The 17,021-nt window shown below is 41.5% G+C and overlaps 1 protein-coding gene across 15 annotated transcripts in view; it reads right to left on the bottom strand.

Annotated features, from left to right (window-relative positions):
- ATP9B (ATPase phospholipid transporting 9B (putative)) overlaps nt 1-17,021 on the bottom strand; it is a 287,191-nt gene that overhangs the window by 145,172 nt on the left and 124,998 nt on the right. For all 15 annotated transcript variants that reach the window (XR_002518773.2, XR_002518774.2, XM_009192938.3 and 12 more), the window contains 2 exons: nt 13,753-13,828; nt 6,666-6,742 (listed from right to left, as the gene is read on the bottom strand). Coding sequence is in view for 13 of the 15 variants with exons in the window: in XM_009192938.3 (XP_009191202.2) it covers nt 6,666-6,742; nt 13,753-13,828 (153 nt within the window). In the remaining 2 variants the exon portion in view is untranslated. The remainder of the gene's footprint in view (nt 1-6,665; nt 6,743-13,752; nt 13,829-17,021) is intronic.

Raw genomic sequence — 17,021 nt, 5'->3', positions numbered from 1 at the left:
CGCCCAGCCTGACAGTTTTGAAAGTATAACACACACTATTCCTCCGGGAATCTGCAGCTGAGATGGGGCAAGTCCTCCTTATCAGCTGAATCTGTGGAAGCAGATGGCTGTGGGAGGCTGGCGCTCTTCCAGACGGAGCTGAGAACGCTCCTTCATGTCCTGCAGGAGGACATGAAGCCTCTGCTGGGGCTGGGATGACTCGAGGGGAGTCGGTGGTAGAGGTGGTGAGGGCCCATCAGAGGCTTAAGACCAACAGGGAGCGCCAGGGCTCTCTGTGTTGCTGCCTCTGCACATGCACTGGGACTTGCACATGGTAACAACAGGTACCAAGGACTCAAGGCCTGGTCTCAGCCACGCAGTCTTATGGGCTTTACACCCTCTGCTAGAGTCAGGGAACAGCAACACACTGGAAAATGTCTACTCGCTTAACCATTCTATGTAGCAGGGATTATGTGGATGATTTTTAAGGCAATTATATCCCAGGAACTTCCTAGTCTAGGCCACACCTACAGTGGAAGGCAACAGGAGAAGACTCTGCAGGTGCTGAGGCAAAGTGACACAAGAGGGTCTGTAAATGAAGAGAGTGAGTCAGAGGCAGCAGGGCCCAGCAAGAGGGCATGACATCCCAGAGCTCCCAATGAAAAGAGAGGAGAGGGAGGGGGAGGAGGGGAGGGTAGGGGAGGGGAGGGAGGGAGGGGAGGGAGGGAGGGAGGGAGGGGAGGGAGGGAGGGGAGGGAGGGGGAGAGGAGGGAGGGAGGAGAGGAGAGGAGAAGAGGAAAAGAGAAAGAGAAAGAAAGGGACAGCCGAATATGGAATAAAGATCAATTACTGGATAAACCTAGAAAATGTGAAATAATGCTCAATTTGCCTTGACATACAATCTACAATAGTGGCTAGATTTTTTTAAAATTAATTTATTATTTTTTTTAATGAGACAGGGTCTCATTCTGTTGCCCAGGCTGGAGTGCAGTGGTGCAATCATGGCTCAGTGCAGCCTCAAACTCCTGGGTTCAGGCGATCCACCCACCTCAGCCTCCAGAGTAGCTGGTACTACAGGCACATGCTACCACACCCAGGTAATCTTTGCATTTTTTGGTAGAGACAAGTTTGGCCATGTTGCCCAGGCTGGTCTCGAACTCCTGGGCTCAAGCAATCTGGCTGCCTCAGCCTCCCTAAATGTTAGGACTACAGATGTGAACCACTGCACCTGGCAGAAAATATCTGTAAGAAGGAAACGAAGCTCTCCAAAGTATTATACAAAAGCTTATAATTTTAGATAATCCAGTGTCTGTAACAGCCTCCGAACCTCAACAACTCATTTTCATCACTGTACTCCAAATCTTACCACCAACAACTACTCTGCTTCCAAAACTTCTTGTCCATAAGGAGCCCTCTCACCTGCCATCCACCATCACGACTAGCTGTCCCTGCCTTCTCTGCTGACACATCCACCTGCAAACCTCTGGACCAGCCCAGCAGCCCATCTCTGCTTCTGCACTGGGGCTCCTGAACATCAGACCCAGAACAGCCATACCCTGGTTACTGGCACCATTTTAAATTACAGATTCCCAACAACAGCTGGGTCCTGCACATTGCCAACAAGGTATGAGCCTAAATTGTTAGGCTCCTGTCCTTCTTGATCCCTTCAAGAACTGTCTCAAAGTCTTACCATGTTGCATCAATTTCACTACCTAAAGTGTTGTTAAGATTAACTTCTTTCTTGTATCAGACTTTACTGAAGCATTTTTTAACCTTAGGAACGTAAAGCAATTTTGTGAATTGTCAGGGTCCTGCTATACACACTGTAATGAAGATAAGAAAAGAGAGAAAAAAGGAGGGAAGAAGAGGGAGGAGAAAGAAAGAGAAGAGGGGAGGGAGACAGAAAGAGTGACACACTGATTGACTGTAAATATTTTCTACAAATGAAAGAAGTAATGTCATAGTTCCTGTGGTGGCCATATAATACTATATGATTTTCTTTGCAGTAATCTTATCCTCTTATGTTTAAATTACTACTGGATGCCCACTAAACTTATTCTTCCATAGAATTAATATTTTTATTTATAAGACCCTCTATTCTTTGACTAAAAACGTTAATAGTTTTGTGATAAGGATTTTTCTCACCAAGGAAAAAAAAAACAAAATCAACACAATCTTTTCCCTTACAGTACAATCAGTCCACTTCTCATCACCACAGGCGCCAACATGGTTTGGGCTGCCTGCTCAATATGCTCAGAATTTCCTCTCCCCCGCCCTGGACCTGGCTCCCTCAACAGAGCACTCTCTCCTTCCCCTGAACTCCTGGAAGAGTTCTCCAGCTGTGACTGCACCTGAGTTCCACCCTAATAAACATACTGTCCGTTTTAATTTTACCAAGATTTCCTCGTTGCTAAAATTACTAACCTCTTTTTCACTTTTCACTCCAAATGACCTTCTCTGTCCCCAGCACACTGTTGACTACTAGCCACTCCCTAAAATGCTTTCCTCATTCATTATTCTTTTCCTGGTTTCTCTTCCTCTGCTTATCCCTTAAATATTGGTATTCTTCCGGGTTCTGTAAGGTTCCTCTTTTTTGTACATTGAGTAAAAGCCCTGGGAAATCTTGTTCATGGCGTTGCTGCTCACAAAGTGTTTCCAATTCTCCCTCCTTCTGCACATGAGCTAGAAGTGCAATTCCCTGACTCCTTGAACTTGGCCAAGGCCATTTAATTGTTCTGGCCAATGAGATGTGACCCATACTGCTCGCTGGCAAAGCCTTAAGAATCAGTCAGTATGTAATTGGCCACATCAGTATTTTCTTATCCCAGTGGTCATGGAAATGTGTTTCCAAGATGGGCCCTGAGGGATCATGACCAGCAGGAGCTGCCAGCCTGCGCCGGACCCAGGACATGGGGAACACATGACAAGCAGCAGGAGCTGCCAGCCTGCGCCGGACCCGGAACACAAGGAACACAACGCTGGGGGAGCCACTGTGGAGTGTAAGGCACTTTATTATCACAGCAGGACTCAGCCCATCCTGACTGATAACCCCACTACTCATTCAAAAATATGTATTTCCAGCTCAATTCCTCTGCTGACAATGAACTCCAATGTATCAATGTCCCAATATGGCTTCTACTCAGAGAGCTGTCAGAATTGAGTGTTAGAAACATTTTTGCTACCTGAAGAAATCCACCAAAGCTCAGGTAAATGATGAGATGAGATTTCCCCTGTACATGTTTACCGTTTTGTTTGCACCAGCCTTCTCTGAAGCCCAAAAGTTTGCTTGTTTACTAAGCAAAAGAAAAACACCACAACGTCGTCTTCAGAAAATAATGTACCAGCAATAAATAATAAATAATAATTTCCACCTTCCCGTCTCTGTTCAGAGACCAATGTCACAATCCTTTTCCACTCAACATGTATCAACACCGAGGCTTTCCCTGGATAAATTACATGTTATCTTTCGCTCAGTGTAGCTTGCTCAAAACCTTGTCCTGAATTTTATTCTTGTAAAACTAGCATTTAACACTCAGAACTATTTAAGTCTATATTTCATTTCCCTGTGACGTTATGCCTTAATTGGATGTTTAAACACCAAGTCTAAGGAAAATCTCCTCAGGAGCTTCACTATCAGCAGTGCTTGTCTTGAGACGCGTCACGGTTCCACGCCTTGTGATCTCCCCGGCTCTACAATCGGGAACACTCTTCTTCCCGGGAGTTGTCGTGTGGATTCAAGACATAAAGCAGGTAAAGTTTTAGGAAAGTGCCCACCAGGTGGTCAATGCTCTCCAAGCCAGAGCTAGAACTGCTATCATGAATCCCTAACTGAGCATGTATTAAGCAACAGGAAGATACCAGTCACTGAAAGAACACTTTTACATCAGGTTGAAAAGCTAACATCGTCAGCAGCAAGAAGTAAATCCAATTCTGTAAAAGTCAAAAGACGTCCTTTCAATTATGATGTATATTCTGCCAACACTAAGCAAATTTAGAAGGCTATTTTTTAAGAAAGGAGAAGAGGAAGAGAGGAACAGGGAAAAGAAAAGAAGAGGGAGAGAAGGAATGCACACACAGTGGAAACTGGAAGAATTTCTAGGCCATGTGGTAGCTTGACAGTACAGAACCTAGTGGCTTGCACAAACTCGTTACAAAACAACCATTTCTTGACTGGCAATCGGGGTTGGGTTGAAAAATGATGCCACTGAAAACCATTCATTTTATAGAAAAATAAAAATTTAGGTAACATTTACTGAGAATCTGTCAACGTGGCAAGTTCCTTCCTAAGAGCAACGTGTAGATGAGCATGACCTTGTTCCCAGCAACCCCGCGAGTCCAACCCCACTTCAGAGAGGGGAGGGTGAAGAGGGTGAGTGACACACGAGTGTGCACCAAGACCTGGACACAGACCCAGCAGCAAGGCTCCAGGGCTGCACTCCAAACCGTGCTTGCAAAACTAAGAGGCCGCTCCAACTCAGAACCAAGACCCTGAGTAAAGAGCTTGACAAGCCAAAAATAACAGGTGTATAAGATGAGAAGAAATAATAAAGTGGAGACTGAATTGAGGAAAAAATGACAGAAAATAAGTTGAACTGAAGAAAAAGGTGGGCTATAAAAGGAGTCACAGTAAAAGGCAGTGTAGCTTTAAAGATTTTAAATTCATATTTAAAATTAAATTTACCCTCAAATATCATAAATGCAAAAGTAAAAAGATTTAGGGAAAAAAATCCTAGAACTGTACATACGTTAGAATATTCTAGTTTTGTAGTTAGGTGCGGTGGCTCACGCCTGTAATCCCAGCACTTTGGCAGGCTGAGGCAGGCAGATCACTTGAGCTCAGGAGTTTGAGACCAGCCTAGCCGCCATGGTGAAACCCCATCTCTACTAAAAATATGAAAATTAGCCAGGTGGGCTGGTGCTCATCTGTAACCCCAGCTACTCGCAAGGCTGAGGCAGGAGAATCGCTTGAACCCAGAAGTTGGAGGCCTGCAGTGAGCCAAGATCACACCACTGCACTCCAGCCTGGGCGACAGAGTGAGACTCTATCTCCAAAAAAAAAAGATGTTCTAGTTTTGCTCACATGAAAGAAATAACATAGCACTTACCAGAAAACACGTATAAATACTTATGTGATTCTAACTCTATATATGATTACTTTAAAAATTTATTTTTAAATAATTTTAATACTATTGTAGAACTACTGACTTGAATATATTTGAAATGCAAATTAAACTGCAATGCAAGTCTAAAGAGAGAACTTTCCCCATTACCACAATTAGAATTTATACTCAGTAGTAACGCAGCATTTTTCTTTGACTTTAGCAAACATGTTACACACAGATATCTGGAGTTCTGTCAGGTACAGGAGATGCACACTGGATTTCCCGAGTGCACAGCTAAGGGCATTCTCAAGGCAAGCCCCAGTGAAAAAGCAAACAATCGACACAGAAGGCCTCACTCTACTTACTGCTGCAAATGGCCTGGGGCTTCATACGGTTGGTGGTATGTTACTAATTTTTGAAGAGTTAACCATTTTTAAAATAACATTCACCTGAGAAAATGGAATACATCTTGCCCAAACTTTTTGAGACAGAGTCTCACTCTGTTGCCCAGGCTGAAGTGCAATGGTGCGATCTTGGCTCACTGCAACCGCCACCTCCAGAGTCTGAGCCATCCTCCTGCTTCAGCCTCCTGAGCAGTGGGGACTACAGGTGCCCATCACCATGCTGGGCTAATTTTTGTATTTCTGGTAGAGACACGGTTTCACCATGTTGGCCAGGCTGGTCTCAAACTTCTGGCCTCAAGTGATTCACCTGTCCCAGCCTCCCAAAGTGCTGTGATTAGAGGCGTGAGCCACTGCACTTGGCCTATCTTTTCAAAGAATTATTTGATTTCCACTGTGTTGTAATAAGACTTCCAGCAAAAGACAGCAAAAGATAACCTTCACTATTAATTATCCACAGAGTGAGGCATAAATCCATGTGAGGATTTTTTGTTTCATCTAAATGCACACAAATTACATTTTAAATAAAAATGAGTAAAATCAATACTTAGGAAGAGCTTCTCATTAACTGTACATTAGCACATACTGTGAATTCATCTCATATACGGTATCACGATGATAGCAACTACTGAGGAGTCAGACTTTTTGTTAATGATTTTACACACATGTTGGATGCATAAATAACAATTTCAGAAATATAATCAATTCACGATATAATCAAGCAGTCTTTAAAACTAATCTTTGGCTTTCAATATGCTTCTTCTGACGTGCAAATAAATAAAACTGGCTTAATACTATAACATCAAATTAAATACTATAAAAACATTAATACAGATTCCTTTATTTTAAAATGAACTATCAACATAAAAGAGTGCAAACTGTAAAATAAATAGACTGAAGATAAGAAATTAGCCACAATTAACTGTCAAATTACGGGCAAATTATGTATCTAACCATGAAAATTTAAGACACATATAAAACTGATTAGCCAAGCAACGATACTTTTGGAAATTCGCCAGTATGAGAATGTTGTTATATAAACACAGAGAATTCATATGGTAAATCACCAACATTTTCGAAAGTCTACTTTAAGCCAAAAGAATGAGCTTTCAGAACTATGCAGACTTTCTTGCTGAAAGGAAAAACAAGTTCGTTAAAGCAGTTGCTCCTCAATCTAGCCTACCTTATTTTTTGGATTGGATGTGTTCATTACACTTCGAGTCTCTTTTCCAGTATAAATGACAACACCTATTACAGTACCTGCAAAAACATGAAAGTGGTCCTTATAGAAATACTTTACAGATGAGTAAAAGATAACACTTTCTAATTCATTGTTTTGATGGAAAGCATTATCACACTATTTTATATAAATTTATCCAACAGTGTATTTAATTTGGCTAATTCAAGAAAATCTAATCTCAGCTTTAAAAATGGCCTTAGAAAATGTCAAACGATTTGTTAAGCAATACAAATGTACCTACATATAACATTAGGAAATGTACTAACATTCTTTTCACTGACAATAGAGACAATGACAATGGCCTTTCACTACTGTCTACTGAAACGGTGGTTCTATCACTGAAGGTCAATGAAGAGGCTAAATTCTTAACTGATCAAACTTGCCCTTTGACCTTCAAATAAAGATGGTACCAGTTGAACCAGTTTCTTTTAATGTATTTCCACTGTAAAGATCAAAGTATTACTAAATATCAGTGACAGTCTTTGCTAATATTTCAAAATGTATACAATTAAAATAGAAATATTATAAAAAACAGTATTTGACTTTGCATTTACAGAAGCTATTACTCTTTTTTATACATGTCAAAAAGATAACAATAATTTTTAAATTCAAGAGAAAAGAATTTTTAAAAAACCCTTGGTATGACCGATAGATTGCAAAGGCTAAAGGGCACTTAGCTCTAGAATGTCAGTATTAAAAATCATGGGAGTCTCTTTCTGCAACTACAGCTATATATTATTTATGTTCCTAATTTTCATCCTTAATTTTTTGTAAATTTTGAAGGTGAGAAACACAATTAAGGTAAGAAAGTACATACACATAATGTGCAATTACCATTACAGAATTAACTATAATAATTACACAAAAACTCTTTGATGTCACATTAATTTAACATGTAAAATGTAGAGTGTCATACAACAGGCTCTTTGAAGTAAAGATGATTGATACGAACTCTCGGCTTTTTGTGAACCTTGATATTTAACATATTGTACATTAATAGCTTACACCTTCCTCTCTAGAAAATCTAGGAACGGGGAAGATATGAAGTATTCCCCAGCAGGGATATGTGCAGGGATTATATATATTTCTCTTTTAATTGAATGCCACTGAGAAAGTGTGAGGCTTCAGTTTGTAAAGTTCATGAAAGGCAAGGCCAGCTCACACCTGGAACACATGCTCCCCGATGCACAAATGCCATCTTTATTATTATCATCCACACAAACTTCTGAGATTAGATGACTATACTTACTCTGCAGGGAAATATTAAATACATAATAACACAATACTATAAAAAGCTTTCAAAAAGAGATCATAGAATTACTTTACATCAGTGAAGCTAAATATTAAATATTACCTGATCAGTATTTTCTGTTTTGCCAATCTAGTTTAACTAAATCAAACTATAAACATCCCACTAATGTTAAATTATCACAATGATGTAACAAGGCAAACTGCAAAATTAACTTATTTTTTAACATTAACAGAATGAGCAATGCTCAGAGAAGTCTTTGCAAGAATTAATCAAGCTAGAAACCCCTGATCTGAAAGCAGGTTGATGAACCAAGTGGACTCTAGAGTGGCCTTACAATGTACAGCGCCGAAATTCAATGTGATAAAGGACAAGGCATACGTTATACATTTTTAACAGAGGTCCTGGTACAATATTTGTATAATCTGTTAAAGTTTGCTAAAGGCTCTCATAAGTATTCTCTCACTTGATTCTCATGAAAAATGACTACTTACTAGAATTAGATTAAATGAATTTTTCTGACTGTCATGCTTTTTAATATCTAACGTATAGTATCAGTGCAGAAATATCTGGAACATTTTCCATTCTCTTTGACAAAGGGTATGTACTTATGAAGTAGAATAGGCTAAAAGATTGAGTAAAACCTGTACACACGGCAAAAAGAAATAGAGGAAAGGGGTTAACTGTGGATTGTGAAAATGAGACACGAGAGGACAACAAAACATGACCAACTCATTTTGTGTCTCAGAAGAGAACGGGAGACTGAGTATGACAAATATAAAATGTCACAGAGATTTCTCAGTAAATGAAATACTTAAACAGGAGAATTCCAAAACTTTAACCCATATTTTCAGTGTAAAATCAAGATCCACCTCCCTCACAACGGGCTCCAACTGGAGAAACTTCTACATCAGAAAGATCTGAGTTCAGGATCATGTTGGTGGATTAAAACCACAACCACAACAACAAACCAGTTCTTAACAGGACCCTAAAAATGGTAGTGGTCCAGTATTCATCATTAAATCAAAAATTTAACTCCATTTATCCCAAGAAAACATTTAAAAAGATTTAGGAGCACTTAATCTTCAAAGCCAGTGGATTACATTTGCCTGATCCGTAACTGGACACTTCAGACTGACTACAGGTAAAAATTAATATAAAATATTCAGATGCTTTGGGTCCAAAAAGGGAGGCATAAAATATGACCACATTTACTCCTATACTCCACAGACCCCGTGACTAGGGCCCTTGAGACTTAGCCTACTTCCAAGAGGCTACTATGTGGACAGTCTGTAAGTCATTCTACAGTCCAACTCTATTATGTCCAACTTCTGTTCAATCACAATTTCATGTGAGTAGGATAATTACTCCCTTAGTTATTATGTGCCTTCTTTGCTACATGCTATATAGAAAATTTCATGCAAAATTATACCACCTTCTAATTGACTACAGTTGTATTTTAAGCAAATAACTTCCATGATGCAAAGCAAGACAAAGAATGCTAACAAGGTCAAATTTTGTAGAAAAAGATACTCTCCTTTATTTAAACGTTTCTAGTTTATATCACAAAACATAATCCAGCACTTCAAAACAAGTAGTCCACTCAATATTTCAAATGACAGGCCTATTGCAACACTTTTAGTTGCTATTTTTAACCACTGATATATTATGTTTAATTTGCAGATAATCAACCAATCCTCACAAATTCAAATTAAGATGATTCACAGAAAACTACATAAAAACACAAAATATAAAACCTAGACCACTTTAACAAAACAACTAATGGCCTTAAACTAAAACATCAAAATGATGTGAAATGCTTACTAAAAGTCAACACGTATTTCATGTATGTCTAATGAGAGACAGAGGTATTAACAAATCAACGTATTTGTTGACCCTCAATTATACACCCAAAACCTGCTAGATGCCATTAGCAAAAGCAGGCAGGACCACATACACCAGCCTCTGGAACACACTCCAACTCGCAGATGCCCTCCAGGAGCCAATTTCCATAGAACCCCAGTGTGTACTGCTCACTGGGGCAGGTGCTCCCGGGCTGGACCCGATGATAGCAAGGCAGACACTGAGCACTACATATACAACTCCAATCACGCACCAAGTGCAAGAAAACTGATGAAGACCATGAACTGAGCCCCAGAATGTAAACGACCTAGACCAAAACTGATGCACAGAGTACAAATCAGACCCCCAACCAAGGTCTAGCGTCCACACAGCCAGGACACAGAGACACAGCAGACCCGCACCCAGGTCTAGAGTCCACATGGCCGAGACACAGAGACACAGAAGACCCTCACCCAGGTCTAGACATCACGTAGCTGGCCCACTGAGTGACAAGGAGACCCGCACCCAGGTGCGCGTCCACATGGCCAGGGATGGCCCTCTGACGGCCCCGTCACACTTTTGTCAACCTTGCCTTAGGGAGCCGAGCTTTCCTTCCAGTTTTGTGACAGCTGAGTATCAGGAACACTCCTTTCTATGCTCATCATGACAGTAAACACAACAGTTCTCCAGGACTCCATTCTGCATTTTACAGAATAAGTGTTCTAAATCCACATGGGAAGTGAAACCTCAGGCAGCACAGCAGGCTCCCTGTGTCCTGCCTTGGGTCGCCTGTCTGTGTCTAATCTGAGTCCTGGTTCCCATGCACTGAGAACTCTAGGACGGGGAGGAAGGGCCAAGTTCACTTCCCTCCAGAGTCAACTTGAATTCAACTGAGATACGACTTTTAAAGCATAAGAGTAAAAGGAATTCTCAACTTGTAATCAATTACAAAGAATGCAAGAGTGCTTAGGTTACTCTGGAAATCTTAAAGTCTTTCAAACATTCCTTAGGACATAGCAGTGCGGTAAATATATAGAATGTGGTAACTGTTCACATTAATAAGGCTTTTAAATAAAGATATGTATGTACTAAAAGAGTTGTAATTAAAGAAAAAGCTTACATTTAAAGATGTTCGAATACAAACTAACATTAAAGGCACCTTAATTAAGCTTCTCAAATGGATGGTTTTTTTTTTTTGAGACGGAGTCTCGCTCTGTCTCCCAGGCTGGAGTGCAGTGGCCGGATCTCAGCTCACTGCAAGCTCCGCCTCCCGGGTTCACGCCATTCTCCTGCCTCAGCCTCCCGAGTAGCTGGGACTACAGGCGCTGCCACTGCGCCCGGCTAATTTTTTGTATTTTTTAGTACAGACGGGGTTTCACTGCGTTAGCCAGGATGGTCTCAACCTCCTGACCTCGTGATCCGCCCGCCTCAGCCTCCCAAAGTGCTGGGATTACAGGTGTGAGCCACTGCGCCCGGCCGAGTGGATGGTTTTAAAGCCATCTTCATGCCCACTAGGAAGACACAACACTGCATGTTAGATGGCAAAGAGAACAGAATGGGCAGGATGGGACCAGCATGTCACAATGCCTAATTCGCGTCCAATTGGTTGGGTCCACTTGCCAAGGTCATCAAGAGAACCGAGGTCAGGAGACAAAACTTGGTTTAGGGAACTGTATCGGATGTCTCAAAAGCCTTTAGCTCGAGCAACTTCAGTCTCCCTCAGGAGAAGGGCCACAAATCAACAGTACTAGGGATCAGTAACATTTAATACACGTTTACACAGCACCCAGGAAAAAAAGATGAAATTTATTTTAAAAAGAGAAGCATTACTATCTTCACGAATGATCCTTAATTAAGAATAATAAATATCGTGAGATGGAAGAAATAGGCTGCAATAACTACGTATGGAAAATGTAAGCTTTCTCCCCATGTGTCAGCTTCTGAGTCCTGTATCATAAATGCTTTCGTGTAACTACTGAAAGTCGAGCACTCAAGGACACTGGCTTCAGGGGAAGGCACAGCTGGACTCCATTCTGGTCTCGGTGTGGCCTGGCTCTACGGTAACTGGCAGAGGGAACACACCTCCTGAGTGCAGTCATTCAGCATGAGGCCAGACCGGCACTGACCATACTCACCACCTGGCGGAGAGGCTGGCAACACTCATGCCTCTCAGCAATGCCAAGGCAGCAGCATGAAGACAGCTGGAGGGCAGGTTTCCCCGGCTGAATGTGCCTGCCCATGGCGTGAAGACCCCTACAGAGCCCAGGGTCCACGTGTCCGCCCCGGAAGAATCCTCCTGGCATGAAGTCCTTCTCAAGGCCTACAGAGCCCAGAAACTGGCCTGCTCACCTCTGAAGTCTCCTCATGGAAAACTGTCCTTATTCTCTTTGTATGTTGAGAAATTTATATATGTATGTTTTATATATACACACACACATATGTAGCATTTATATCATACACAGATGTAATTTATATAAGTAACAGCAAACACCCACAGAATTGTCACCTATTAAAACTGTCATATACCCACCAAGCATTTCTTAAAGACACAGAACACTAGGATAAGATTAATCCTCTTTCAAATTCTATCCTCCAAAAAGCTAACACGTGTAGTCCTCCTGAAGTTCGTTGTATAGTTTTGCATAGCGCAGGCCAACAGTTAAACACAAGCACACAAAGCTGCCCCGTTGTGTGACACCTGCCTTCTCCATGGGCCTGGCACACTGGCCCTTGGATCCTTTTCTTCAAAGTACTGTCTCTTGGTAGCAGGCTGCTAGCAGGAATGGTCCTCACACTGTTCCTGCCGCCCGTCTCATCCTGCCACATCTGCATATTCTTTAAATCTAATTTAGATGTTTCTTCTTCAGAAAAGCTGCCCTTAAACCTGGTCTATATAAGCTTATTTTCTTTTGTGAGACAGAGTCTCGCTCTGTCACCCAGGCTGGAGTGCAGTGGCGCCATCTCAGCTCACTGCAAGCTCTGCCTCCAGGGTTCACGCCATTCTCCTGCTTCAGCCTCCTGAGTAGCTGAGACTACACATGACTGCCACCACGCCCGGCTAATATTTTGTATTTTTAGTAAAGACAGGGTTTCACCGTGTTAGCCAGGATGGTTGATCTCTTGATCTGCCTGCCTCGGCCTCCCAAAGATGGTCTTGATCTCCTGACCTTGTGATCTGCCCGCCTCAGCCTCCCAAAGTGCTAGGATTACAGGCTTGAGCCACCGTGTCTGGCCTATAAGCTTCTTTAATTACAAAACTTCCATGGCATTCTGTACTTGTTTGTGATACTTTGCACAGTAACGTTATCTAGATCACCTTCTTAATCTCTGTCCACAAAGCCATAAGCTCCCTGAGGACAGGATCTGTAACTGCCTTGCCCCAGACCACATCACCATGCCTGGTGTAGAACAGGTGCTCCATGCACATGCATCGGGGAGTGAGTGGCATCCAGGCGAGAAGGGCTACCAGTATTGGGCAGCGCTGAGAAGACATAGCTCCGACAATCTAGCCTCACATTCTGGGCTGCCATCACCTTTCGAGCACTCTCTTCCAGGGCGCCTTGCTGCTAAGCCCCATTACTGGCACCAGCATCAACATCAACCCATTCCTGCTTCTGTAGCGTCTCTCATTAAGGAACACTGACAAGTTTGTCAATAAACAGGTCAAAGACGAACAGAATATCCCTATACTCTTGCACAAAGGCTGCATCACCTCTCCCTGTCTCGGGCCTTGCGAACCACGTGCAGTGTCTGAGGAGCAGCACAAGCCTCACCACAAGCTCCCAGGACTGTCTCAGACCCACTGAGCTGTAGTCTGCATTTAGCAAGGTCCCTAAAGATTTCAGGGCACTGTGAGAAACACTTGTTTGGAGTCCCTGGACAAAACAAAGCATCATCTATCCGGGAGCAACCACACTCAGAGGAGAATGCTTTCCTTACCCGATGCAACAACGGTGCTTGCCCACAATGTATTTTCTATGCTGAGACTTTCATGAACGGGCGGGTCACTGTCTTCCTGTGCAGGGAGACAAAAAGAAAACACAACTGTCAAATAAGTGACTGTTCATTATTCATACCTTAGATATCCTCAGTGTTACAAACAGGTCCGCAAGCTCAATCCAAGTGAACAGCAGTGCAAAGGCCCTGCAAAATAGAAGAAAAAAGGGACTATAAAAAATTGAAAGTACAAGTTCAAAGAAGTCCTGTAATCAATTAATTGCTTTCAGTGCTTAACATTAATACACAAACAAAATAATTCTAAATTTTCATGAAAGTACTACATCTTCTAATATTTATTTATTTATTTATGAGGTGTTGTTATGTCACCCAGGCTGGTCTCAAACTCCTGGGCTCAAGCAATCCGCCCATCTCAGACTCCCAAGTAGCTGGGTTTACAGTTGCATCCAGCATGCCTAGCTTATTCAACTACATCTTTAACATGTCATTTAACAACACTCCTGGAAAGGTAGAAAATATTAGCACAGAAACAGCCACAAGTCAACTCTTCAACATTTCTTTTGCATGCATAGCATAATGTCCTCTTCCTATCTCTCGTGAAGGACAAGGGCAATGCTTTTTAAGTGTACATGTATTCACGAGAGAGAAAATGCTTCGTGAATATTGTTGTAAAATAAACATATATTTTTAAAATGTATTTCTCTTAAATTCCTCTTTAAAAGTATGCTATTATTGGCCAGGTGCGGTGGCTCACGCCTGCAATCCCAGCACTTTGGGAGGCCGAGGCGGGCGGATAACAAGGTCAGGAGATTGAGACCATCCTGGCTAACACAGTGAAACCTCATCTTTACTAAAAATACAAAAAATTAGCCGGGCATGGTGGCGGGCACCTGTAGTCCCAGCTACTCGGGAGGCTGAGGCGGGAGAATGGCACGAACCCGGGAGGCGGAGCTTGCAGCGAGCCAAAATCGTGCCCCTGCACTCTAGCCTGGGTGACAGAGCGAGACTCTGTCTCAAAAAAAAAAAAAAAGGTATGCTCTTATTACACTAAATATTCTTAAACAAAATTCAAGTAAGTTATATGATGCTAACTACCTAAACCGACAGCAAACAAATATGGCCACACACCAGTATCACAACAGCAATACATACAGTCTAGTTTTACATTTACACTTTCAATGTTCATATTCAGAGAAGAAAATTACATTTTAAAATCTGGGAATTTTTCATCTTGATGTAAAGTCACAGCCTACATTTTGGTTATGGAAGCCTTACTAGAATAAAGGACCGCAAGCGCCACAGCCCTGCATCTAGAAGTAACACAGGGAAGACGTCCCGTGTGGGAGGTAATGATCTCGCCATCTGGATAGGGTAAAAGCCACACACTGTCCTGACTGCCGGGCGTCCGTCTCCCATCAAATAATGCCACCTCCACAGAACTGTATTTTATTATGAAATGGTAATTTGCTATCAGGATATAGCTTAAGAAAAAAAAAAAGAAATCAAATTTGAAAACGAAAGAAATTGAAAACATATTTTCCAAAATAATCTGCATGTACAAAATACGTTTATGCTACTGGTGTTTCCCTTCTATTTACTTATCAAGCCACTTTTAAATGATGTAATTTTGGCCATTTTGCTCATTACTTGGGAGATATTTGTTGGTCATTTTGCTCATTACTTGGAAGATATTTGCTAGATATTTGATTCTCTCATATACTTATTTGTGAAGCACAGAATCTAAACCAATCCTAACAGTTTCCAAAATATTTCCCCTAGTATGTCAATTATTTAGAAAGTAAGGTATTTTCAATTACATTCAATCTGAGGAAGGGGTTTGGCCTCCAGTTGCCTTGTATGCCTGAAATAGCAAGCCCAGGAGTTGGGAAGCGTCCTGCAATGCAGGTGCAGCTCAGAGTCAGACTCTCCGGGCCCTGGGGATCATGACCCTTCCACCACATCCCTTCACAAGAAGCAACCACCTGACCTGAAGACCGACCTTAGCATCTGAGCCTTTGGGGGAGTGAAGGCTATGATGCTGGGAATTGTTTACAACACAGCTGGAGTGCTGTTTCTTTGAAAGAAAAAAAAAATCATTTCAAAAATAGACACTGGCATCTAAATAAACAGTACCTTGGTTACATCATCTACAATATGATCTCAGTAGGCACAAGTGCAATGCCAGCCACAACAAAAGACACAAACAGGTCTTCTCAGGGACGTCAAGGGTTTTAAGGAGCAAGTGCCCTGCAGTCACAGCTGGGATAGAAACAATCTGTCTGCAGCATGTGCTGACTCCAGCATGGACCAACTACTATTCCTGCAGATACACAAACACCTTCAATTCTACAGTCCCTTAGGAAGTTCTTCCTTCAACCCCACAGCCCCTTAGGAAGTCCTTCCTTCAATTCCAGTTTATCAAGTAAAACACGTTGCACGCTTTGCTGAACTTAGCAGTTACACTTACAAAAATCTGATAATTAACCTGTATTGATATGCAAAATAGTAAGGATATATATTTTTAAGTGGAAAACCTGAGAATTATATTATCCCAATATAAGTCTGCATGTTTACAGGGGAAAAGAACTTAAAAGGAAGAGTCAAAAGAGTAATACTAGTATCTGTATCAGGAAGGGAGGAGGGCTGTAAAAGTGGTTTATACCTTTAACTACTTTATTTTTATATAGTTTCATACTAATGGTAATATGTTTACAAATGTCAATATATACTGGAATCAAATTAAGCTTCTGCACAGTAGCAAACACACCACCGTTACAGTCTTTAAAACACAGAAGAACATTCAAGTACTTAATTTTCCAACACTGTTCTTGTTTTTTTCCACAGAAAATGCCAGATGGAAATTGCCTTTTGTTTACTTTGTTTATAACTAAAGTAGCTGCTCAAAGTACAGGCATATAATTTATCCAATGCTGAGATAAACAATCCAGAAAAACTGAGTTACCCCTATGACTTTTATGATTTGATAGAACAAGAAAAATATCAACTTTAAAGAAAAAGCAAGTAGCCTCTGTGGATTAGACCACTTTGTAACTGAATTTGGGATTGCACCGAAATGGGTAATTTCTGACTCATTCAAAAAATGGTGTTACAGTCTAACTCAGCTTCACACTGTGGAAGAAACAAAAAAAGATACATATCCTCATTCCTATTTCCCAGATACAGTTGGCACGGTATATCCTTTACCTCCTTTACCTGCTGGGGGTCTAGAGGTTCCAGCGTTGGCAGAGCCA

The sequence above is a fragment of the Papio anubis genome, chromosome 19 (genome assembly GCF_008728515.1).
Source record: "Papio anubis isolate 15944 chromosome 19, Panubis1.0, whole genome shotgun sequence".
In the NCBI taxonomy this organism is placed as follows: Eukaryota; Metazoa; Chordata; class Mammalia; order Primates; family Cercopithecidae; genus Papio; species Papio anubis.
This window is presented reverse-complemented; position numbering and strand designations above follow the sequence as displayed.